The sequence below is a fragment of the Nycticebus coucang genome, unplaced genomic scaffold (genome assembly GCF_027406575.1).
Source record: "Nycticebus coucang isolate mNycCou1 unplaced genomic scaffold, mNycCou1.pri scaffold_44, whole genome shotgun sequence".
NCBI lineage: Eukaryota > Metazoa > Chordata > Mammalia > Primates > Lorisidae > Nycticebus > Nycticebus coucang.
Genome location: NW_026515578.1, coordinates 1,752,914 through 1,777,455, shown reverse-complemented (window position 1 = coordinate 1,777,455; position 24,542 = coordinate 1,752,914). Strand labels below are relative to the sequence as shown.

General features: G+C 43.1%; 1 protein-coding gene and 1 pseudogene across 4 annotated transcripts in view; one reads left to right on the top strand and one right to left on the bottom strand.

Moving 5' to 3' along the window:
• The first annotated feature begins 522 nt into the window (after positions 1-522).
• Positions 523-24,542, top strand: part of LOC128579317 (leucine-rich repeat-containing protein 37A2-like) — a 63,767-nt gene continuing 39,747 nt past the window's right edge. For all 4 annotated transcript variants that reach the window (XM_053581461.1, XM_053581463.1, XM_053581462.1 and 1 more), the window contains exons 1-2: positions 523-657; positions 1,339-1,427. In XM_053581461.1, coding sequence (XP_053437436.1) covers positions 637-657; positions 1,339-1,427 — 110 coding nt within the window. In that variant the 5' untranslated portion in view covers positions 523-636. The remainder of the gene's footprint in view (positions 658-1,338; positions 1,428-24,542) is intronic.
• On the bottom strand, positions 14,775-15,655 carry LOC128579296 (BEN domain-containing protein 6-like; annotated as a pseudogene).

Below are 24,542 nucleotides of genomic sequence, written 5' to 3'. Positions count from 1 at the left end.
TTGACCCCTGGAAAAGTTTTGCCTTATAAAATTCAGAGCCTCACTCAATTCAGGGTTGCACTCAGAAACTTCATTTTAAGACACTGGGGCAGTTGCCAGCCGGCTCTTCAATAAAAGTTCTCCTCTTTAATTTGACTTGTCTGGTGGTGTGGTCTTTGAGGGGACTCCTGGACATAACATAATAGAGATTCCAGGGAGGTTCTCCAGACACTGACACTGCCGCTACTTAGGCGGCCTGCAGGGTGAGCTTTCGTTAGAAGCCCCCTGGAAACTTTCCAGGGAACCTATAATACCCAGTGCAATCAGGAGAAAAGCTGACAATCACTCATAAATTCTGCCAAAGTCCACCTCCGGAGGGAAGAAATTTAAACACCTGTATCTGCCAAGTGTCTGCAAACATGAGTATAACAACTTGTTGTGTACATTTCTTATTGTGCTTATTTGTTCTTGTAGACCACTGTGAAAATATATAACTGTATGTTGTATTTGTTTGTTGTGAGTTGTGTAGAGCCTTTAGGAACCTCTGAGGGAAAGCCAAAGGGGATGGAGCTGTGGACAGGAACCCCAGGTTGCTGGGCTATTGGCCTGTCAGAGACTGTCAGAAGCGTGTGTCAGTAGAGCATCCCACCCCTGAAAATGCTGGAAGAAAAACCAATGGTGAGTTTTAGCCCAGCCAGAGACAGCAAGACATTTCTGCTGCTGAGACATCGTTGCTGTGGCCTCAGTCCACAGGGAAATTGGGGTTCAGAGGGCAGGTGAAAAGGGACTTTGATTTCTATCCTCAAGAATGATGGCTGAGGTTGGTCCTGTAAACCTGTGAGACAGTAACCTCATACTCCTGGGCTTTGGGCCTGTCAGAAGCAGTAACCCTGGGTTACTGAGCTATTGGCCCATTGGGGGCCTCCCACAGAACACTGGGATGCTGATGGGGACCCCTAACCACAGTTACACAAAATTACATATTTTAGTTCATTCCTGTTCTATTTATGTCTTATGCATTTAATTAATATATTTTAGTTTGTACTTTTGCTTTTTTACAACATAGTGTTTTCATCACCAAAACCAGACTCACCCCTAATCTGTCTTTTCAAACATTGGAAGGATATTTTTCCACAGAGAGAGTTCTCCAAGGAACACCTTAGGACCCTTTCTGAACTTGAGTGATGAGCTTTTCATGTGGGATGCCCCCCTATCCATTCACAGGTGCTTTTGAGCCTTTTCTCTAACAGTTTAGAAAACAGCCTCAGAGAATCTAGTCAAGGTGATTGGTGGAGATGGATGAGACCACCTTGGGAGGGAGAGTTCAGATGCACCTGGTGGTTTCTTCTAATCCTCCAGGTCCCCTTGATGAGTCTTCAGGGAGTCAAACACAGGGAGGAACTGGCATGCAGGAACAGGCACTTACACAGGCAGACGTCCAAGACAAGGTAAGATCCATCTGGGGTTCCCAGAATTTGGGTGGAAGTGGGGGGTCTGATCAACCTCTGAGTCTGTTGAGTGGTGTATGAGTGTGTGTATTGGTTCTGAGCGTATAGAAATGTGAGAGTAAGTGTGGACTAATAGACATAGTTCATGTCAGGCCCTTGTCTGTCTTGTTGTTTTATGTCATTTGTTCAGGGTTCATGGGAAAATTGGTCTCGGCCTGAAACAAACAGTCTTGGAGACATTTGTGAGTGGATTGCAGATCTTTTCATTCAAGGGATCCTTCAAGACTTTGCTCCTTCTGAGATCTCCTTCTTTACCTACTTGCTCTTATGTGTCCTACAACGCTCACCACTTGGTGTGCCTTTGACCTGGCAATCACTGGTCTCTTCATCCGTATTATTGCTATTTGGCTTGGTAGTGCTGCCCCTCCAGAGTAGTCCTCCAAATGGTGTGTGGCTCTGACTACTTGTTTTATCTCTTTGTGGCGACCTTGTTCATACTTCTGTCCCCACCCAGTGTATTTTTCCCAGCTAGTTCTAATTCTTCTGCATCTCCCTAGCTCGTTGATGCCTCATCCTCACCAGACTTTGGGTCCCTCTTTTTTCTATCACCTGGGGAAGACTCTTCCATCATAGCAGTAGCTCTCGACATGAGGCCCTCTCTTTTTCCTAGTCTAGGGAGGTCTCTATTGCAGGAAGTGATGACACTCTTGAACTACATAAAGACCCTGGAGACTTGTCTGTTCCATTCTCCCACTATTAGAGTTGTTACTCAGAGTGTCTTTCCTTCCAGGATTCTCACTCTTAGCATTTGCCCCATTGTGGTACTCTTGGTTCCCATCAGTCAAGAGAGGAATTGTGTAGTTTTTATAATATTATCATCCCCTGTTGGCTCCAAAATTTCCATCCTGTTGACTTGTTAGTACATGTATTTTGTCAGCCTATCACATTTCCTGTAAGCCTCCATTCTTATGCAGGCAACAGGGTTGTTGCCGGAATGGCAATGATGACTGGTTAGAAATTCAGACGTATTAAAAGGAGTTCTGATTCCTTTCACTGCCTATAAAGACTAGCCCACTCCTTTTAATTGACACCTGCTATTAAAGATGCCATTAAAGGACAAGAGAACGCCACTCAACCTCAAGTGAGAATCTAAGGTATTTCAAAAAACATCAATGTCCTCATGTCACTCTAGTATTATATTTTTATTCTTGTCAGAGATGTAATAAGAAAAAAATACATCGATTCCAAGGCATTGCCTGTTCTATCGTATCTTCTACTAGACATGTGCCTGGATGATTGTGATTCAGGCTTATTGTCACAAAAGCTGACCATTTGGGGGTTAGGCTATTGAGTTTTCTAATTCCAAACTAATTTGAACTATTGCACCCATTTTAAAAGTCAGATAGAGAAGAGGAAAATTTGTGATTTCAAAATAGGGCAATTCTTTTAAAAACCTCCATAGAGAACATACTCATGATTGCTCTTGAAGAACAACATTAAATCTTACAACTACCCTTGAATGAAAATAACTTGGAACCATCTTAACTAACTCTGCCACAGTTGGAATAACAACTTAGGAGAGGTTTTGAATTGCAGTCATGAACCCCCAGCACATGACTAAACATCTCTTGTCTTTCAAAGCAGAACCTAGGCCTCGGAAGAATTTCACAATTCATTTGAGCTGAGATTTCACAGGACTAAAGAGCAATGTCTCCTGAAAAGTCAGATGTATCCAAGTTAGCAAATCTCAAGCAATTTTTGTCCAATCACACTGGGAAGTCTTATACTTCTATTTCAGTAAAACCAGAAGACTATGTTAATTAGTCGCATGTAAGCACTCCAATTTCTACAGATAATCAAGACATTGAATCCCATCATGACAAAATTGTATTCATGATTTGTGTACAAATGACTTAATGAAAAAAAAGAACATGAGTGAAAAATTAAAAGAATACTTAAGTACCATTTCAAAACAGACTTAAAAATAAGAAAACAGAAGTTTACAAAGTTGTGGTGAAAAATATGTCCCTTTTCACAACCACTTAGAGAAAATGGGTGTAAAACGCAGTTGTACAATAAAACTTCAATTACCCAAAATCCATTTAACCAGATTCTTCAATCATTATGATTCTTTTTTGGTTGCCCCTTTAAAAAAAATAATATTCTTGTCATTCGAATCACAATTTAACACTTAAAATACCATTGTTCTTTGCAATAGCCTCAGCAATTTAGTACATTTTAAGAAGTGTATTTTTATGAAAAACAGCATGCTGAGAAGATAGTTTGAGACAGCATGATTTTCTTAAAAAAAGAGATGGAAGAAAACCTGATTTCATGAAAACCATTTATTATGCCAATGTACATGCACAATATTCATATCCTTGGCATATATAATTTGCTTAAAGGACCATGTATGTCTTTATTATATTCCAGGATGGAAGAATAAGTACAAACCCTTTGCAAAACTGAATACATGACAATAAATCAAGTTCTCCATTTTTTTGAGTGATATTTATTTGAAAATGTCTGAATCAGGATTTGTTGAAGAAGAGACATGGCCCATGTATGAAGAAATGTGATTGATCGTAAAGTCATGAAGTAAGATTGTCTAACAAGAGGGCCACTCTGCTGAACTAGAGGTAGGCAAGATTCATTGTCATCATGTTTCCCTGAGATTCAGGCTGAGGGATGGTCTCTACCACTGGCTCTGGTTGATTCCAATCCTTTGGGAGATGAAGGCCTAAGAAAGTCTTGTAGAAGCTATTGCCAGGGACAGAAGCTGTGCTAAAAGCTAATTTTAGGTCTAGGTTTTCATAAAAATAAATACATGATCGACTTTTAATCTTCTAAAACAAACAAACTTTCAATGCCAAATCCGATATCCAGGTAAACTGGGTTTCATTTATGATGGTTAAAATAAATACTTTAATGACATTCACATGTTGAAGAAATTTGCCATAACCAAACCAGCTCTTCAGGATATTCCCAGAACTATCCTCCATAATGATAAGCCCAATCCTGTACCACAAAAGTAAACTCATTCAGAAACTTTTGATCAAACTCCAACTTCTACAGTGGTGAAAGGATTAAAAATGTCTACTGGACTTTTGAAAAACTCAATACCCCAAATTTTACCAGACTTATCAATATTCTCCATTAATGTGAATGGCTTAAACTGTCCTCTAAAGAGGCAAAGGTTGGCTGACTGGATACAAAAACTCAGGCCAGATATTTTCTGCATACAAGAATCACATCTTACCTTAAAAGATAAATATAGACTCAGGGTGAAATGATGGTCGTCCATATTTCAGGCAAATGGTAATCAGAAAAAAGCAGATGTTGCAAATCTATTAGCAGATACAATAGGCTTTAAACCAACAAATGTAAGGAAGGATAAGAATGGTCACTTCATATTTGTTAAGGGTAATACTCAATATGATGAGATTTCAATTATTAATATTTAAGCACCCAACCAGAATGCGCCTCAACTTATAAGTGAAACACTAACAGACATGAGCAACTTGATTTCCTCCAGCTCCATAATGTCGGAGATTTCAACACTCTTTTGACATTGTTGGATAGATCCTCCAATAAGAAGCTGAGCAAAGAAATTTTAAAATTAAACCTAACCAACATTTGGATTTAGCAGACATCTACAGAATATTTCATCACAACAAAACTGAATACACATACTTCTCATCAGCCCACGGGACATACTCCAAAATCGATCACATCTTAGGTCACAAGTCTAACCTCAGTAAATTTAAAGGAATAGAAATTATTCTTTGCATCTTCTTAGACCACCATGGAATAAAAGTTGAACTCAGTAACAGCAGGAATCTGCATATTCATACAAAAACATGGAAGTTAAATAACCTTATGCTGAATGATAGCTGGGTCATAGATGAGATTAAGAAGGATAACCTGAAATTTTTAAAACAAACGACAATGAAAACACAAATTATCAGAACCTCTGGAATGCTGCAAAGGCAGTCCTAAGAGGGAAATTTATAGCACTGCAAGCTTTCCCCAAGAGAATGAAAAGAGAGGAAGTTAACAACTTAATGAGACATCTCAAGTAACTGGAAAAGGAAGAACACTCCAACCCAAAACCCAGTAGAAGAAAAGAAATAACCAAAATTAGAGCAGAATTAAATGAAATTGAAAAAAAAAAGGAATTATACAACAGATCAATAAATCAAAAAGTTGTTTTTTTGAAAATGTCAATAAAACAGATAAACCTTTGACTAACCTAACCAGGAAGAAAAGAGTAAAATCTCTAATTTCATTAATCAGAAATGACTAAGAGGAAATAACCATAGACTCCTCAGAAATTCAAAAAATCCTTAATGAATATTACAAGAAACTTTCTTCTCAGAAATATGAAAATCTGAAGAAAATTGAAAAATACTTGGAAGCACCTCACCTTGCACAATTTAGCCAGAATGAAGTGGAAATGTTGAACAGCCCTATATCAAGTTCTGAAATAGCATCAACCATACAAAATCTCCCTAAAATGAAAAGCCCGGGACCAGATGGCTTCACATCAAAATTCTACTAAACCTTTAAAGAGGAAGTAGTATCGATATTACTCATCCTGTTCCAAAATATAGAAAAAGAATGAAGACTACCCAACACGTTGTATGAAGCAAACATCACCCTGATCCCCAAGCCAGAAGAAGACCCAACAGGAAAAGAAAATTATAGACGAATATCACTAATAAATATACATGCAAAAATATTCAACAAGATCCTAACAAGCAGAATCCAGCAACACATCTAACAAATTATACATCATGATCAATTTGCTTTTCTCCCAGGGTCTCAAGGATGGTTCAATATACGTAAAACTATAAGTATAATTCAGCACGTTAAACAAATTAAAAAAACAAAGAACATATAATTCTCTCAATTGATGCAGAAAAGCTTTAGATAATATCCAGCATTCCTTCATGATCAGAACACTTAAGAGAATTAGAAAGGGGAAAGGGAGGGGAGGGAGGGGGAGGGAGGAAGAAGGAGGGGCATTAATGGGATTACACCTGCGGTGCATGTTACAGGGGTATATGTGAATCCTAGTAAATGTGGAAATGTAAAGATCCATTTTCTTAGCAAAATAACTAAGAAAATGCTACAAAAGCTATGTTAACTAATGTGACGAAAATGTGTCAAACGATCTATGAACCAAGTGTATGGCGCCCCACGATCACACTAATGTACACAGCTATGGTTTAATAAAAATAAATAAAAAGAAAATTAATATAGCAGGGACATTTCTTAAACTGATAGAGGCCATCTACAGCATACACACAGCCAATATCGTATTGAATGGAATTAAATTGAAATCATTTCCACTCAGATCAGGAACCAGACAAGGCTACCCATTGTCTCCATTGCTCTTTATTGTTTTTTTTTTTTTTTTTTTTTTTTTTTTTTTGTGTAGAGACAGAGTCTTACTTTATGGCCCTCAGTAGAGTGCCGTGGCCTCACACAGCTCACAGCAACCTCCAACTCCTGGGCTTCAGTGATTCTCTTGCCTCAGCCTCCCAATCCATTGCTCTTTAACATTGTAATGGAAGTTTAACCATTGCAATTAGGGAAGAGAAGGCAATCAAGGGTATCCATATAGGGTCAGAAGAGATCAAACGTTCACTCTTTGCAGATGATATGATTGTCTATATGGAAAACACCAGGATTCTACTACAAAACTCTTAGAAATAATCAAGGAATACAGGAGTGTCTCAGATTACAAAATCAACATTCATAAATCAGTAGCCTTTATATATACCAACAATAGTCAAGATGAAAAAAACAGTTAAGTACTCTATTCTATTCATAGTAGTGCCAAAGAAGATGAAATATTTGGGAGTTTATCTAACAAAGGACGTGAAAGATCTCTATAAAGAGAACTATGAAACTCTAAGAAAATAAATAGCCGAAAATGTTAACAAATGGAAAAACATACCAGGCTCCTGGCTGGGAAGAATCAACATTGTTAAAATGTCCATACTACCCAAAGCAATATACAATTTTAATGCAATCCCTATTAAAGCTACATTATCATACTTTAAAGACCTTGAAAAAAATAATACTTAATTTTATATGGAATCAGAAAAAAACCTCGAATAGCCAAGACGTTACTCAGAAATAAAAACAAAACATGAGGACTCATGCTACCGAACCTCAGACTATACTATAAATCGATAGTGATCAAAACAGCATGGAACTGGCACAAAAACAGAGAGGTAAATATATGGAACAGAATAGAGAACCAAGAGATGAACCAAGCTACTTACCATTATTTGATCTTTGAAAAGCCAATTAAAAACATTAGTGGGGAAAAGATTCCCTGTTTAACAAATGGTGCTGGATGAACTAGCTGGCAACCTGTAGAAGACTGAAACTGGACCCACACCGTTCACCATTAAATAAGGCAGACTCTCACTGGATTAAAGATTTAAACTTAAGACATGAAACTATAAAAATACTAGAAGAGAGTGCAGGGAAAACTTTTGAAGAAATCAGTCTGGGTGAGTATTTTATGAGGAGGACCCCCCGGGCATTTGAAGAAGATACAGAAATACACTACCTCCACGAGTGCTGTGAGAATGCCCCCCCTTGGAGTTGTTATAAACACAATAAAACCTAATATGTCATAATGAAATGCATATTCTAATACAATATGATCCCCTTAATGAGGAAAACTGGAGGGGGAGGTTGTTTTATTTATAATCCTCTAAATCTAGGTAAATTGTACAAATAGTGTCACAAAGAGCTATTAATACACAAGAGTGTATTTGGTCTGGACAAGAGACAACTTAACAGATTAACAGACAAACTCAAGGTGTGATGAAATGCTAAGCAACAACTAGGGTAGGGGTTATTTTTCTTTTTTTCTCTCTTTTTTTTTTTTATTGTTGGGGATTCATTGAGGGTACAATAAGCCAGGTTACACTGATTGCAATTGTTAGGTAAAGTCCCTCTTGCAATCATGTCTTGCCCCCATAAAGTGTGACACACACCAAGGCCCCACCCACCTCCCTCCTTCCCTCTGTTTCCCCCCATAACCATAATTGTAATTAATTGTCCTCATATCAAAATTGAGTACATAGGATTCATGCTTCTCCATTCTTGTGATGCTTTACTAAGAATAATGTCTTCCACGTCTATCCAGGTTAATACGAAGGATGTAAAGTCTCCATTTTTTTAATGGCTGAATAGTATTCCATGGTATACATATACCACAGCTTGTTAATCCATTCCTGGGTTGGTGGGCATTTAGGCTGTTTCCACATTTTGGCGATTGTAAATTGAGCTGCAATAAACAGTCTAGTACAAGTGTCCTTATGATAAAAGGATTTCTTTCCTTCTGGGTAGATGCCCAGTAATGGGATTGCAGGATCAAATGGGAGGTCTAGCTTGAGTGCTTTGAGGTTTCTCCATACTTCCTTCCAGAAAGGTTGTACTAGTTATGGGACTTCATTAAACTGAAAAGCTTCTGTACAGCTAAGGGTAGGGGTTATTTTTCATACAGGATGTGGTCCCTAAAAGTGAAGGGTGATTTCCCAAATCACTCCAGATTCCCCAGTTCATTCAAAATCGATAAACAAGTCAGAGGGAGAATGTGGCTCCCATGCTTCTAGAAGGAATCACGAAAAGCTTTTGTATTCCCTCTCATGATGTTTTTAAAACCATCATATTTGTTATTGTCTAAATTGAATTGTGGGTGAAAACAATTTCCTGTTCACCTGCACTGTTTGTTTCCTGAGAAGACATCTAGAAACACTGGTTTTCTGAGCTAAGTCAAAGTAATATAGGATTTTCCTTTGTCAATATTGAGACTTTTACCACTGGGGAGAACCTGTTCTCTCTCTCCCTCCCTCCCTCTCTCTCAGCAAAGCATATTTCCTTCTCTCTCTAATTGGATTTTCTGAAAGAATCTGTTTCCCTTTCTCTCTTCCAGATGCTCAAGATACAGCACTGTACAAAAAGTCATTGGCTGGTGTCGTTCTTGTCTTTTTCTGCCACATTAACCCAGTAGGGGGTTTAACAGCCTGAGGTTTTGAAAAGCTGTTGTCAAGTCCTGAAAGCTCCCAAATGCAACTTAAATGGTTATTAGCTAGTAGGATACATCCCTGCATTCTAATACCTCCATTTAAATAACAATAATAAAGAAAATAATAACAATAAGAGTAAACTCCATGCCTTCACAGCCATGATTATAGCCTACCACCCACAGACCACACAGTCTACAGGGCATTTATACAGGATCCAGGAGTGAGGGTCTGTCTTTTGGTTTAGTGGTGGGCACGCCTGATTTCACAGGCTGCCAGCAGGGGTCGCCCAAGTCATCTAGGAGCCAAATCAGAGCTTTCATGACGTTGTGGATAATTCCTTTAAAGAATCCAAGGCACAGCCTAAATGCCCACCAACCCAGGAATGGATTAACAAGCTGTGGTATATGTATACCATGGAATACTATTCAGCCATTAAAAAAATGGAGACTTTACATCCTTCATATTAACCTGGATGGACGTGGAAGACATTATTCTTAGTAAAGCATCACAAGAATGGAGAAGCATGAATCCTATGTACTCAATCTTGATATGAGGACAATTAATGACAATTAAGGTTATGGGGGAGAAGCAGAAAGAGGGATGGAGGGAGGGGGGTGGGTCCTTAGTGTGTGTTACACTTTATGGGGGCAAGACATGATTGCAAGAGGGACTTTACCTAACAATTGCAATCAGTGTAACTGGCTTATTGTACCCTCAATGAATCCCCAACAATAAAAAAAAAAAAAAAGAAAAGAAAAGAAAATGGAGTTAACTTGGTCCTTACAGTTATGTTAAAAATTAAAATGTGAGATGAGGAAATTTCCAGGAAAATGCCCTTATTTTCTGCTGTTAGAAACCAAAAGAATGTCTCATTATGGTGTTGCATCCGAGAATCAGAATCCCCAAGAGAGAGCTGGACACCAATGCAAATCACATGAGGGCATTTATTCAGGCTCGAGCCAAGGCGGTCGGCCTTCCCCCAGATGCAGCTGGTGAGACCTAGAGCCTAGAGCCGTGTACTCGTCGTGGGTGGGGGTTTTTATGCAGTGGATATGGGGTGAGGGGCGTGGGAAGCAAAGCGTGGCCTTTGGATTGGTTATCTCTATGCCTATACTAGAATTTAAAGCTGATAGGGTTCCGCCAATCTCAATGGCCAGAAGGGTGGGGGGTGGGGTGGGGAGGGTTCTGACACACTCCGGGAGATAGGGACACATCCCAGGAGACAGGGCTATCCCTTTATGTTCATCTACATAGAGATGAAATGGTTTTGTAATATCAGGGAGTCCCAAAGTGGGGGAAGAGAGCAGAGCAGTCTTAAGTTCTCTTTCTGTTGTCCATTTGAAGGGGTGTCCCTCCCTCATGGCTTCATAGAGGGGTTTTACAATTTCAGCAAAGCCTGGTACCCAAAGTCAACAGAACCCTGCAGACCCCAAAAAGTCTCGCACTTGCCTGGGGTTTGTTGGGGTTGGGATCTTAAGTACAGTCTGCTCCCTGGCCTCAGTGAGCCATCTCTGTCCATCCTTAAGGGTATATCCCAGGTAACTCACAGTTTGCTGACAGATCTGGGCCTTCTTTTTTTTTTTTTTTTAGAGTCAGAGTCTCACTGTACTGCCCTCGGGTAGATTGCTGTGGCGTCACACGGCTCACAGCAACCTCTAACTCTTGGGCTTAAGCCATTCTCTTGCCTCAGCCTCCCAAGCAGCTGGGACTACAGGCGCCCGCCACAACGCCCGGCTCTTTTTTTGTTGCAGTTTGGCCCGCGCTGGGCCTGAACCCGCCACCCTCGGCATATGGGGCTGGCGCCCTACTCACTGAGCCACAGGTGCCGCCCCGATCTGGGCCTTCTTTGCTGATGCTCGATATCCCCGTCCCCCACCCCCCCCAAGTGTGACGAGCAGGTCTCAGTTAGTCTCTCCCACCTGGGGTTAGGGATTCTAGGCTACTTGAAGAGAAGACTTTTTAACTCCCCTAAAACAGGATCCCAGGAATTTGAGCAGAAAGTAATTATTGACCTAAGTGTGATTATGCTATAGCTTTTAAAAACTATTATGCCTTTCTAATGTAGCTTATTACCTAGAGTTCAACATCTACTTATCTTAGATGGAATATTTTGCTGAAGATCCTTTCTGTAAATCAATTACAGTCATGTGCCACCTAACAAGCTTATGTCAACAATAAACTACATATGTCATGGTAATCTCATAAAAATATAACAAGGCTATACAGGTGTACCTTTTAAAAATCTTTTCTACTATATTTTTACTGTATCTTTTCTATATTTAGATACACAAATACTTCACCACTGTGTTATAGTTGCCTGCCATATTTAGTACCATAACATACTGTACAGATTGGTTACCTAGGAGCAATAGGCCATATCATATAGCCTGGGTATATAACAGGATACACGTATACCACCTATACCACAACAACTAAATTGCCTAATGCATTTTTTTAATTTATTTATTTTTTATTGTTAAATCATAGCTGTGTACATTAGTGCAATCAAGGGGTATAATGTGCTGCTTTCATATACAATCTGAAATATTCTCATCAAACTGTTCTAGCCTTCATGGCATTTTCTTAGTTACTGTATATAGGCATTTGTATTCTGCATTTAGTAAGTTTCACCTGTACCCATTCTAAGATGCACCTAGATGTGGTCCCACCCATTACTCTCCTTCCACCAAAACCTCCGCCCTCCCTTCCCCTTCCTTGGCCCTTTCCCCATAATTGCATTTTTTTTAATGATGCAGTTTCAAGCTCCTCCTCACATGGCAAGCAATGCATAACTGTATGTGAAATCCCTTAATTAGGGATTAAGTTGCTAAAGTAATTTCTAAAGTTATCATTATTTACTATGTATGAGATTTTTTTTTAAGGAACCAAAAATGTGTTTTGTGTCAGGGGAACTTAATTTGGGGCTAGATTTTTGATTATTTAACTTGCTCCAGAGTTGCAAAGTGTTTTGTTTTGAAGAAGGGAGTGAAAGAGAAAGTGGTTGAAGTCTGAAAAAGTATTTGAAGTTTTATTCTATTTAGGGTAAATTATTATAATTCTATTTAAATAAAACCAGTAAAGAAAATGTCAAACTTTAAGAATACTAGTTTCTTCCCAGCTACTCGGGAGACTGAGGCAAGAGAATCGCTTAAACCCAAGAGTTTGAGGTTGCTGTGATGCCATATGGCACTCTACTGAGGGCCACATAGTAAGACTCTGACTCAAAAAAAAAAAAAAAAGAATACTCATTTCCTGTGAAATGTGAGAGGAAGGAAGAAAGTCAGCACCAATTTCAGAAATCTGATTCTAACAACAGGTCATCTCTAAATGAGGTAAATCTTGGAATCACCTCCAACTTTAAAACCATTACTGTGTACCAAGTCATATGCTAGATTCTGGGAAAAAGACGAACCACTATTTTATCTCCAAGTGAGAGAGACAAACCTCTCTCCTGTATCCGCAACCATATTAGGATTCTAACAGTCCTCACTTCTGCTCTCCAAACTTCAAATAAGGGGTCAGAGCCAAGAGCCAGGACTTTAGTAAAAGCACCAGAAATACTCTCAGAGTTCCACATTTTCCTAAGAGTGATACATGCTGAAGAGTTGTGAAATAAGTCACTTGGGTTCTGTTATAGTAGTATCTGAAGATAATTATTTAACATGCTGACTTTAACACACTGTGTCTTTCTCCATGTGTGCGTACAGGATAGACCTCTGAAAAGCGGCCTAGTTACTTCTAGATTATTGACTGTGTTTGCCCATTGCTGACCTAAAGGGCTATTCACTTGCAGCAATACCTTCTCTGCTAAGTTGAATTGCTCAACTCTTAAAACCCTTCCTACAGAAATTTCAGAGTCATCTCTGATTCCATGGCAGCCCCTACATGATAGAGTGGTGAATTAATTGTCAAACATGGAAGAAAGGATACTGAAAGTTGAGCAGAAATGGCAACATTTTGGAGTAACTAACCAATGGAACAAATGTGTATTCTGCCTGCCGCCCTAACTGGTGCTCATGTTTTTTTATCTTTTCAGTGGGATTTATTTACGGTTAAGTAAAAGTAGCAAATGTTACGTAAGTTATTTCTTTAAGAACATTTAATTTATACAACTACATTGTTATCAAGCAACATTTATGGAATGTGCCCTGGATCTGGGATATTGAACTTTGTAACTATTGTAGCATTCTCTTTTCCAAGTTTAAACATGACCTTGTGCAGTGAAGAAGCATGGCTTCTCATTGTAGAGTTATCATGTATGACAACCTGACCTGCAGGAAGGCTTTGGGTGTTTAATCTTCTATTGATTTACAAAATGATTTGTGTGTGTGATTATTCAACCCATATGATTGTTTCAACTCATTTTTCTTCTGCTGTGATTAAAATAAATCAGCTAAAACTAAGCAGTTTAGCAACATAGTCAACCAAATAGATATGACGTTATATCTTCTATAGGATGTCTTAGGCGATATTGATGTTTTATATTACACATATGTAGTTAATATACTTTGGGCAATAAAAAGTTAAAACATGTCTGGTAAACAAACAAAAAGAAAATTCTGAAAATCAATGCATTGTTTTAACAATCCCCCAAACCTGGATTTGTGTGTGTGTGTGTATGTTAGTGTCATATTAAAATAAAAAAATCTTGACACCTGCAAGATTTTTTTCATATTCCTATTTTATACATTTTTAGATAATGGAATAATTCTATAATTTTATTGCTAAAATCTTATTACTTGTTAGTCATGATTATCAGATTTTCATTATTATCTGAATTTGTTGCTGTCATATTTGTGAACATCGATTATTTCACTGTTTACTTTTCCAAACATGTACTTACACTAAGATTCAAAAACTCTAAAGAGGAGTCATTGATAATAATAAATGTATAATGATCAGTTGGGACAATGAATAATCTTAAAGATTGAAATTTTTGTTGCTATGATAAGAATTCTGACCATCCAGTTAAGTTAGCTGTACAGAGTAGTATGGGGGGATCAGGAAATGCATATTTCCAAAAAATGATATTGCATGCTTATTTGATTGGGAGAAATTCTCTGGTCTGATGCATCACTGGTATTTAGGAGGGATTCTACCTACATGCAGCTTCTTCAGCGAGCTTGTTGGTCCCTCAGGGAGCCCAGTGATGATACGATGTCTTACAGCTTGTCATTGCAGATGTCTGTCTCTGCTCACTGCCAGGAAGGTTGCAGATTCTCCACAAAATCCAATGCTAGATTTAGAACTGAAGGAGCTTTGTTACAGATACCTGTAATACCAAAATAATCTAGTTAATATCCTGAGAGTTAGGATTTTTGCTTAAATTTGGCTTCTTGGTACAGTTGTTTAGCTTTTGCCCTATCATTCTCCTAATTGAAACATCATCTGTATTGGTAAATAATTGTTTTGTTACTCCTATGATTTCTTGAACTTCATTCTGATTCATAGCTGGTTTTCCGGCTTTGTCCCTTGAAGTACAGGATTTTGCTCCCGTCAGGCTGTGTGTGGCCATATATTCATTTGTGTATAGCACTTGCATTAAGTCATTAATAGACTTCTGAGGTTTGCTCTTATTAGAACGGGCAATCTGCCATTTCTCAATTTTGAACTGCTTCTTATCAGCCTGATGCTCTTCCTCAGCCTTCAAGGAAACTGGTGAACTGCAATTAGCATTAGAGTTACTGCATGTTGAAGTAAATGAATCTGGGGAGGAGTTGTTTGTTGCTCTCCAGAGGGTGGACGCAGACGTAGACGTGGTTCCTCCACCTTTAAGCAGGGCTTCTGCCATACCAACCAGCTCTTCAAACTGGGTGACTGCCTGTGGTAACACTTGAAGCATGACCAAAGACTGTCCAAGTCCGCTGTTTTCTTTTCGTGTTGGTTAGTTTTTCTTTCAGGCTTTTTATTTTGGTGCACAATTCCTCCTTAGACAGTTCTGCTAAGGGCTCTTCATCCTCACTGGAGATCTCACCGGGCAGAAAGGCATTTCCCGAATATGGGTCTCTCTGTCCTTTATCCAGGTCATTATTTGCATTTTCTGAGTTCATTGTCTCTGTCCTTTTCCTCTTTCCTTTTCTAAAAGCTTGAGTATTGGCAATTTCATCTGTTGGAAAGATCATCTGCATTTTCTCAATTTGTTATCAAAGGTTTTCTGAGATCGTAGGAGGAAGGAATGTCCATGTAGATGATGCTATTCTGCACGTGGTCCAAAAGTTAATGTTTTCCCGGGCTGCCTGCTCCAAAGCCCCAGCCTCGGGGCTGGTGCAGGGAGGTGGGAGGTAGGGGGAGCACCACCAGGAGGCTCCCGCCAGCGCCTCGCCGTTCCCCCGGCTCTGTGGCGCCCCCTGACGCCGGACTCCCCAGCAGTTGGGCCTAGGAAGGCTGGACAGGCGGAAGCCCCAGGTGTCCGCGAAGCGAAGAGGTGCCTGGCCAGTGCATCTGAGGACAGTGCAGACAGGCCGGCAGCCCTGCGGGAGGGCGCTGGGCGCTGGGCTCTCAAGCCAGAGCGCAGCCCGCCGCCGCCGCAGCTGCCGCAGCCATGTCCGCGCACCCCACAGCAGCCTCCCGGCCCTGGTGTCCAACTGGTGATCGTTTTGCAGGTCAATTGTGTTTCTTGGAAGCAGTACTGCGGGGGGGAAGAAGAATATCTCTGGGATTTCAGATTGGAGGAAGACGAGTTCAGGCTGCCAGAACCGAGCTAGCACTTCTGAATGTGCCAAGAGGCAAGGCCCTGTGACGTCCTTGGGAAGCTCCGGCGCCCCTACCATAATGGGCTGCTGGAGTCCTGGGGCTACCCTAGTCTGTGGCCGAAATCTTGCTCTGCTAAGGGCGGGAGGGATGTTCTGGTGTGAGACAGTTGTATCTCTGTGGGGAGGGGTTTGGGCTCAGGGACTGTGGGCAAAAGCTCACCCTGGTGGCATGGAGCCAGCCCGAGCTTAATAAATGTTGCTGCGTAAACAAAGGTTGTCGTAGATAAAGGGTGGGGGCGGGGCACGCAGTTGCCGTGGGTGCTCGCGCTGCGGAGCTGCCATAAGAGTTCCGGCTCTCATTGGCGCCGGAGCCTCTGGACATTATGTCCCTACTGCGACTGTGGACCCCACGGGTCCTTCTCACGGTGCAATTGTTGTGGCTGCTGATACAGGCAGCTCCTGTTTGGAGGTGGCCCCGGGACACGGTCCAGCCTACCTCTGAATCTCCAGGGCCGAAAGAGCCCTGGTCTTCCCTCTCTTCCGATCTCTCACCCGAATCCCCTCATGTGCCTACACCCCCAGCAGATCCTGGGGACTTTGATTACCTGGGGTCTTCTGCTCCTTCCCACTTGTTGGCTTCACCTCAGGAGTTGCCTGAGAATTTGGCTCCATTCCTGGACAGGGATTCAGCTCAAGAGCTACTTCAAGGGCCAGATAGGCTTACTATTCTACGTCGTCGGCTTCTGAGGAATAAGCTAAGGAGACGACGAAGGCTTCCAGAGGTGGTTCCAATGCCCAGCTGGGATCAGAATCAAGTCCTGCGTCCTCAACTCATAAGGAAGATTCAAACTGTAAGTCCAGATGAGGTTACAGGTCACCAGGCATTTAAAATACTTGTTCCACCTCTAGATAGTCACAGTTCAAAACCAACAACATTCATTGTTTCACCAAAGAACCTAAAGGAAGATCTAGCTCAACATCCACAGCTCACTAAAGTTGTTGTTGGAGCTCTAGACCAATTTGAATCAAAATCTCAGTCTTACAAACAAATTCTGCAGAATGACGATTATACAGATCAAAGTATGGATTTACTTTACCCTGGCAGCATACCTCTGGGATTTGCGAGAAACCCAGAGGTGGCTCAAGACACCCCTGCACAAGGTGAACTTTCTCAGTTCAATGTAAAAGATGAAAGTCGAAATCCAGAGACCCCTGAGAAGATCCCATCCTCTTTACTCCATCAAGAAACCCTAGAAGAGTACCCTGAGGAAGTAGAACCTTTAACTGAGCAGCAGGCCCCACAGCCTTTTGAGCAGGTAGAACCTTCTTTAACAGAGCAGGAGGCCTCAGCTCAGCAGGCAACTAATACTGAAGAGCATGTGTCTCAGCCAGTGATACATCATGAGGTAAATGTTCCATCTCCAACTCGGGCTGAAATTTATCATTCAGTCTTGCCCAAAGTCACAGTTAAACCTGTAGATCTGGAGCTTACACTAACTTCAGAGCCAAGTAACAACATTGAACCTACTTTAAGCCAGCAGCAGGCCCCAGCTCAGCCTCCAGAGCGCCCTGAAGAGGTGGAACTTTCCTCAACCCAACAAGAGGTCTCACCTTTTGAGGAGGTTGGACTGTCCCCAACCCAACAAGAAGGCCCAGCTCAAAATCTAGAGCACCCTGAGGAGGTTGAACCTTCTGCGACACAGCAGGGAACCCCAGCTCAGCCTCCAGGCCTTCCTCTGGAGGCTGAGCCTTCCGTTAGTGAGCAGGAGCAGCCACCTCAGCCTTTTGTGTCTCCTGGGGAGGCTGAACCTTCTCAAATCCAGCAGGAGGTCACAGCTCAAGCTTCAGAGTCCCCCATGGAGAATATAGCTCAAATTCCACCTAATCATGAGGTGACAGTTCAACCTCCAGGTGAGGATCAACCTCATTTTGATTACTTGCCCAATGTTACAGTTAAACCTCCAGATGTGGAGGTTACCATAACTTCAGAGCCTACCAAAGAGGCTGAATCTTCTTTAACCCAGCAGGAGATCCCAACTCAGCCTCCAGAGCATCCTGAGGAGGCGAAACCTTCTGCCACCCAGGAGAACCCAACTCAGCCTCCAGAGCATCCTGAGGAGGTGAAACCTTCTGCCACCCAGGAGGAGAACCCAACTCAGCCTCCAGAGCATCCTGAGGAGGTGAAACCTTCTGCCACCCAGGAGGAGACCCCAACTCGGCCTCTAGAACATCCTGAGGAGGCGAAACCTTCTGCCACCCAGGAGGAGACCCCAACTCAGCCTCCAGAGCATCCTGAGGAGGTGAAACCTTTTGCCACCCAGGAGGAGAAGCCAACTGAGTCTCCAGGCTTTCCTGCAGAGGCTGGACCTTCCCCCAGTGAGGAAGAGCAGCCACCTCAGCCTTTTGTGTCTTCGGGGGAGATTGAACCTTCTCAAATACAGCAGGAGGCCACAGTTCAAACTCCAGATTCCCCTATGGAGAGTATAACTCAAACTCTACCTAATCATGAGGTGACAGGTAAACCTCCGGATGTGGAGGTTACCATAACTTCAGAGCCTGTGACGGAGGCTGAATCTTCTTCAGCCCAGCAGGAGACCCCAACTCAGCCTCCAGAGCATCCTGAGGAGGAGAAACCACCTGCCATCCAGGAGGAGACCCCAACTGAGTCCCCAAGCTTTCCTGGGGAGGCTGAGCCTTCCCCCAGTGAGCAGGAGCAGCCACCTCAGCCTTTTGTGTCTCCTGGGGAGACTGAACCTTCTCAAATCCAGCAGGAGGTCACAGCTCAAGCTCCAGAGTCCCCCATGGAGAATATAGCTCAAACTCCACCTAATCATGAGGTGACAGTTCAACCTCCAGGTGAGGATCAACCTCATCTTTATTACTTGCCCAATGTTACAGTTAAACCTCCAGATGTGGAGGTTACCATAACTTCAGAGCCTACCAAAGAGGCTGAATCTTCTTTAACCCAGCAGGAGACCCCAACTCAGCCTCCAGAGCATCCTGAGGTAAAACCTTCTGCCACCCAGGAGGGGACCCCAGCTGAGTCTCCAGGCTTCTCTGTGGGGCCTGGACCTCCCACCAGTGAGCAGGAGCAGCCACTTCAGCCTTTTGTGTCTCCTGGAGAGATTGAACCTTCTCAAATCCAGCAGGAGGTCACAGCTCAAGCTACAGAGTCCCCTATGGAGAATATAGATCAAACTCCACCTAATCACGAGGTGAGTGGTAAACCTCCAGATGTGGAGGTTACCATAACTTCAGAGCCTACCAGTGTGGCTGAATCTTCTACAGCCCAGCAGGAGGCCACAACTCAAGCTCCAGAGACCACCATGGAGAATATAGCTCAAACTCCACCTAATCATGAGGTGACAGTTCAAACTCCAGGTGAGAATCAACCTCATCATTATTACTTCCCCAATGTTATAGGTAAACCTTCAGATGTGGAGGTTACCATAACTTCAGAGCCTACCAAAGAGGCTGAATCTTCTTCAACCCAGCAGGAGACCCCAACTCAGCCTCCAGAGCATCCTGAGGAGGTGAAACCTTCTGCCACCCAGGAAGAGACCTCAGCCGAGTCTCCAGGCTTTCCTGGGGAGGCTGCACCTTCCCTCAGCGAGCAGGAGCAGCCACCTCAGCCTTTTGTGTCTCCTGGGGAGCTCGAACCTTCTCAAATCCAGCAGGTGGCAACAGCTCAAACTCCAGAACCCCCTATGGAAAGTATAACTCAAACTTCACCAAATCATGAGGTGACCATTAAACCTCCAGATGTGGAGGTTACCATAACTTCAGAGCATACCAGTGTGGCTGAATCTTCTCAAACCCAGCCAGAGGCTTCACCTCCAGAGTATCCCAAGGAGGTAGAAGCTTCTCTAACCCAGCAGGAGCAATCAACCCTATCTCCAGAACATCATGAAGTAACAGTTTCACCTCCAGAGCACCATCAAACTCAACATTCAAACTTGCCCAATGACATTGTTAGGCCTGCAGATGTGCAGGTCACCATATCAGCAGAGCCTACTGCAGAGGCTACAGATCAGCTCTCAGTGCCAATCAGTGATATGGAACCTTCTGTAACCCAGCAAGAGGCCCCACGTCTGTCTCTAGAACCTTCTGAAGAGGTTGAACCTTCAGATCATGTGGTTACCCCGACTCCAGAAGTCACTAATGAGGTTGACGTTTCATCCCAACTGGAGGCTCCAGTGCCCCCTCAGCAGTTTGAACCTTTGAAAGGCCAACAGCAGCCAAATGTCCCTGGAAAGGATGAACATTCTCCAATCCATCAAGGAGTCCCAATTCAGCCTGAGGAGCTTCCTGAGGAACCATCTTCAGGCCAGCAAGGAATATCACCAATTTCTCAACAACCCACTGCGAGTGTTGAACCTTCACTGTTCCACACACCTAAGCCTCCAGGATTCTCTACAATGGCTGAACATTCATTGTCAGATGAGGTATTTTCACCTCTAGATCTGTCTACAATTTTCAGAAGTCTTTCAACATTGCCTGCCACCACAGTTAAACATGTGGATTTGGAGGTTACTGTATCTACAGAGCCCACTTCTAAAGGCGAATCTTCCTCAACGCAGTGGGAAGATGCCACTCTGCCTGCAGTTCCCACTGAACAGGGTGAATTTTTGCCAACCCAGTCTGATCCCCTTTCCCTACCTCCAGATCCCCCTGAAGTGTTTGCATCTTCTCTAGTCCAGCAAGAGGCTGTGGCTCAGACTCCAGATCCCCCTAAGGAGCTAGAACTTTCTTCAGTCCAACAGGAGGCCCCAGCTGAGGCACCAGAGCCCCTTAAGGAAGTTGGACCATCTGGGAGCTATCAGGAAGCCTTAGGTCATCCTCCGAAGTCCACTGAAGAGGTCAGACCTTTTCCAACAGAGCAGGAGTCTCCAGCTCAGCCTCTAGAGCTCCCTAAGGAGGTTATGGCTCAACCTCCAATGAATTATGAGATGATGGTTCCAACACCAGGTCTAGATCAAGCTCGCTATCCAGCATTGCCCAGGGTCACACTTCAACCTTTGGACCTTGGGATTACCATAACTCCAGAAGTCACCACAGGGGTTGAACATTCTTCATTCATGCAGGAGACGCCACCTCAACCTCCAGAGCTACCTAAGGAAGTTGTGGCTCAACCCCAACTATATCAGGAGGTGACAGTCATAACACCAGGTCAGGATCAAGCTCACTATCCAGCATTGCCCACTGTCCCACTTCAGTCTGCGGACATGGGGCTTACTGTAACTCCAGAACCTACTACAGAGGTTGAACATTCTTCATTCATACAGGAGACCCCACCGCAACCTCCAGAGCCACCGAAGGAAGTTATTGTAGGTCAACCCCAAATATATCAGGAGGTGACAGTTATGACACCAGGTCAGGATCAAGCTCACTATCTAGCATTGCCCAGTGTCCCACTTCAGTCTGGGGACCTGGGACTTACTGTAACTCCAGAACCTACTACAGAGGTTGAGCATTCGTCATTCATGCAAGAGACTCCACCTCAACCTGCAGAGCCACCAAAGGAAGTTGTTGTAGCTCAAACTGTAATGTATCAGGAGGTGACAGTTCCAACATCAGGTCAGGACCAAGCTCACTATCCAGCATTGCCCAGTGTCCCACTTCAGTCTGTGGACCTGGGTCTTACTGTAACTCCAGAACCCATTACAGAGGTTGAACATTCTTCATTCATTCAAGAGACCCCATCTCAACCTCCAGAGCAACCTAAGGAAATTGTAGCTCAAACTGTAATATATCAGGAGGTAACAGTTCCAACACAAGGTCAGGATCAAGCTCAGTATCCAACATCACCCAGTGAAACATTTCAATCTTTGGACCTGGGAATTACTGTAACTCCAGAACCCACTGTGGAGGCTGAATATTCTACAGCTCCAATGACTACAGTTCCTCCAAGGCTCCCTGAGGTGACACTTGCACATCCCAATCAGGTTCAGGCTGAAAATCCAAATCCACTTCAGCCTGTGGACCTGGAGCTTTCCATAACTCCAGAACCCACTACGGACATTGAACTTTCTCCAATCATGCAGGAAACCACATCTCAACCTCCAGAGCCACCTAAGGAAGTTGTAGCTCAACCCCCAGTACACATAGAGGTGACACTTCCAACACAAAGTCAGGATCAAGCTCAGCCTCCAGCATTACCCATTATCACACTTCCGACTTTAGGCCCAATATTTTCCATAACTACAGAACCCACTGTGGAAGTCGAACATCCCATAACCCTGACGGAGACTCCACCTCCTCCTAAGTTCCCTGAGGTGACCTTTCCACTTCCCAACCAGGTTCAGGTTCAGAATACAAAAGTGACTGAAGGTCCAGTTCCATCTTATGTTGTGGAACCAACCTCACCTCCAGGGTCCAATACAGAGGTTGAACCTTCTCCATCTGTGCAGACGACCCCAACTCAGCCTCCAGAGCCACCTAAGGAACTTGTAGTACAACTACCAGTATATCAAGAGGTGACACCTCCAAACCAAGGTCAGGATCAAGCTCAACATTCAACATCTCCCAGTGCCTCAGGTAAAAATTTGGAACTGAGGCTTCTCATAACACCAGTGTCCACTACAGAGGTTGAACCTTCTACAGCTCAGATAAGTACTGCTCCTTCTTTAAAGCTTCCTGAGGTGACGCCTCCACATCCAGACCAAATTCAGACTTGGCAGCCAAACCTGACCGAGGTCACAACTAAACCTTTGGACCAGGAATCCACTGTAACTCCAGAACACACCATGGAGGTTAAACCTCCAAACATGCCAGAGACCCCAACTCAGCCTCCAGAGCCACCTAAGGAAGTTGTAATTCGACCCCCAGTATATCAAGAGGTGACACTTTCAACACCAGGTCAGGATGAAGCTCAGCATTCAACATCGCCCATAGTTACGGGGCTTTCCATAACTCCAGTGTCCACTACAGAGGCTGAACCTTCTACAGTCCTAACAAGCACAGATTCTTCTTCAGAGCATCCTGAGGTGACACTTCCACATCCTGAGGTGACACTTCCACATCCTGAGGGGACACTTCCGCATCCTGAGGTGACACTTCCGCATCCTGAGGTGACACTGTCGCATCCTGAGGTGACACTTCCACATCTTGAGATTGCGGCGACACTTCCACATCCTGAAGTCACAGTTCCGCATCCTGAGGTGACACTTCAGCATCTTGATGTGACACTTCCACATCTAGACCAGATGGAGACTCAGCAGACAAACCCAGCTGAGGTCACAGTTAAGCTTTTGGACCAGGAACTTACCATGACTTCGGAACAAACTAGAGAGGTTAAACCTTCTCCAACCATGCAAGCGACTCCAACTCAACCTCTAGAGGTACCAAGGGATGTAGTAGCTCCAGCCTATTATGAAATAACAGTTCCAACACCGGGTCAGGATCAAGCCCAGCATACAACATCCCCTGGTGTCACGATCACAGTTTTACCTTTGAGCCTGGAATTTGTTGTAACTTCAGCAACTACATCAGAGGTTGAACATCCTGTGGCTCTGGAAACGATGGCAGCTCCCCATCCAGACCAGATTCAGACTCAGCCTCCAATCCCGACTGAAGTTACAATTCAAATATCCGACTCGGACATTACCGTAACTCAAAATTCGTTGCCAAATTACAATATGGAACAAGAGATTGCCAATATCAACACCGACATGAACACAAGCATATGTGAGCTCTGTACCTGCAGAGATGAGACACTGTCGTGTGTTGGTCTCAGCCCAGAGAAGAGACTCCGCCGAGTGCCTGTGCAGGAGCCTGAAGCCTATAATGGTACCTTCACCGTCTTGTAAGTCACTTATCCTCATTCGTTCTCTGCATCCTGCCTCACATGGCAGCCTTTTCCTTGAGACACTTGTGGGCTTTCTTCATTGGTTGACTTTCTGCTTTTACCTTTTACTTGTCAGATTTTCCTTATCCTCATTCTCCTTTGTACTATTGTGCCCCTTCTCCAAACTTTTACCTGTGACGACTCTTTTTTTCTTTATCCATTTCTCTTTAGTCCCATCATATCATTGCTTACCCTCTACTCTTCTGAGTTTGCTTCACTCTCTTCACAGAAGCATATTCCTCTGGGTGGCACCTGTGGCTCAAGGAGTAGGGTGCCAGCCTCATATACCAAGGGTGGCAAGTTCAAAGCCAGCCCCGGCCAAAAAAAACAACAACCCAGGTCTGTCATTTATTAGTTTTGTGACCTTGGGCAAGTCATTCCACTCTGTGGCTCAATTTCCTCATCTTTAAAATGGGGATTGTGATACTTACCATTTCATAGGATCGTTGTGAGATTTAGGGGTGGGGGTACATGTAATACTTACATGTATATCAGTGCCTAGCATATATATGACTGTTAA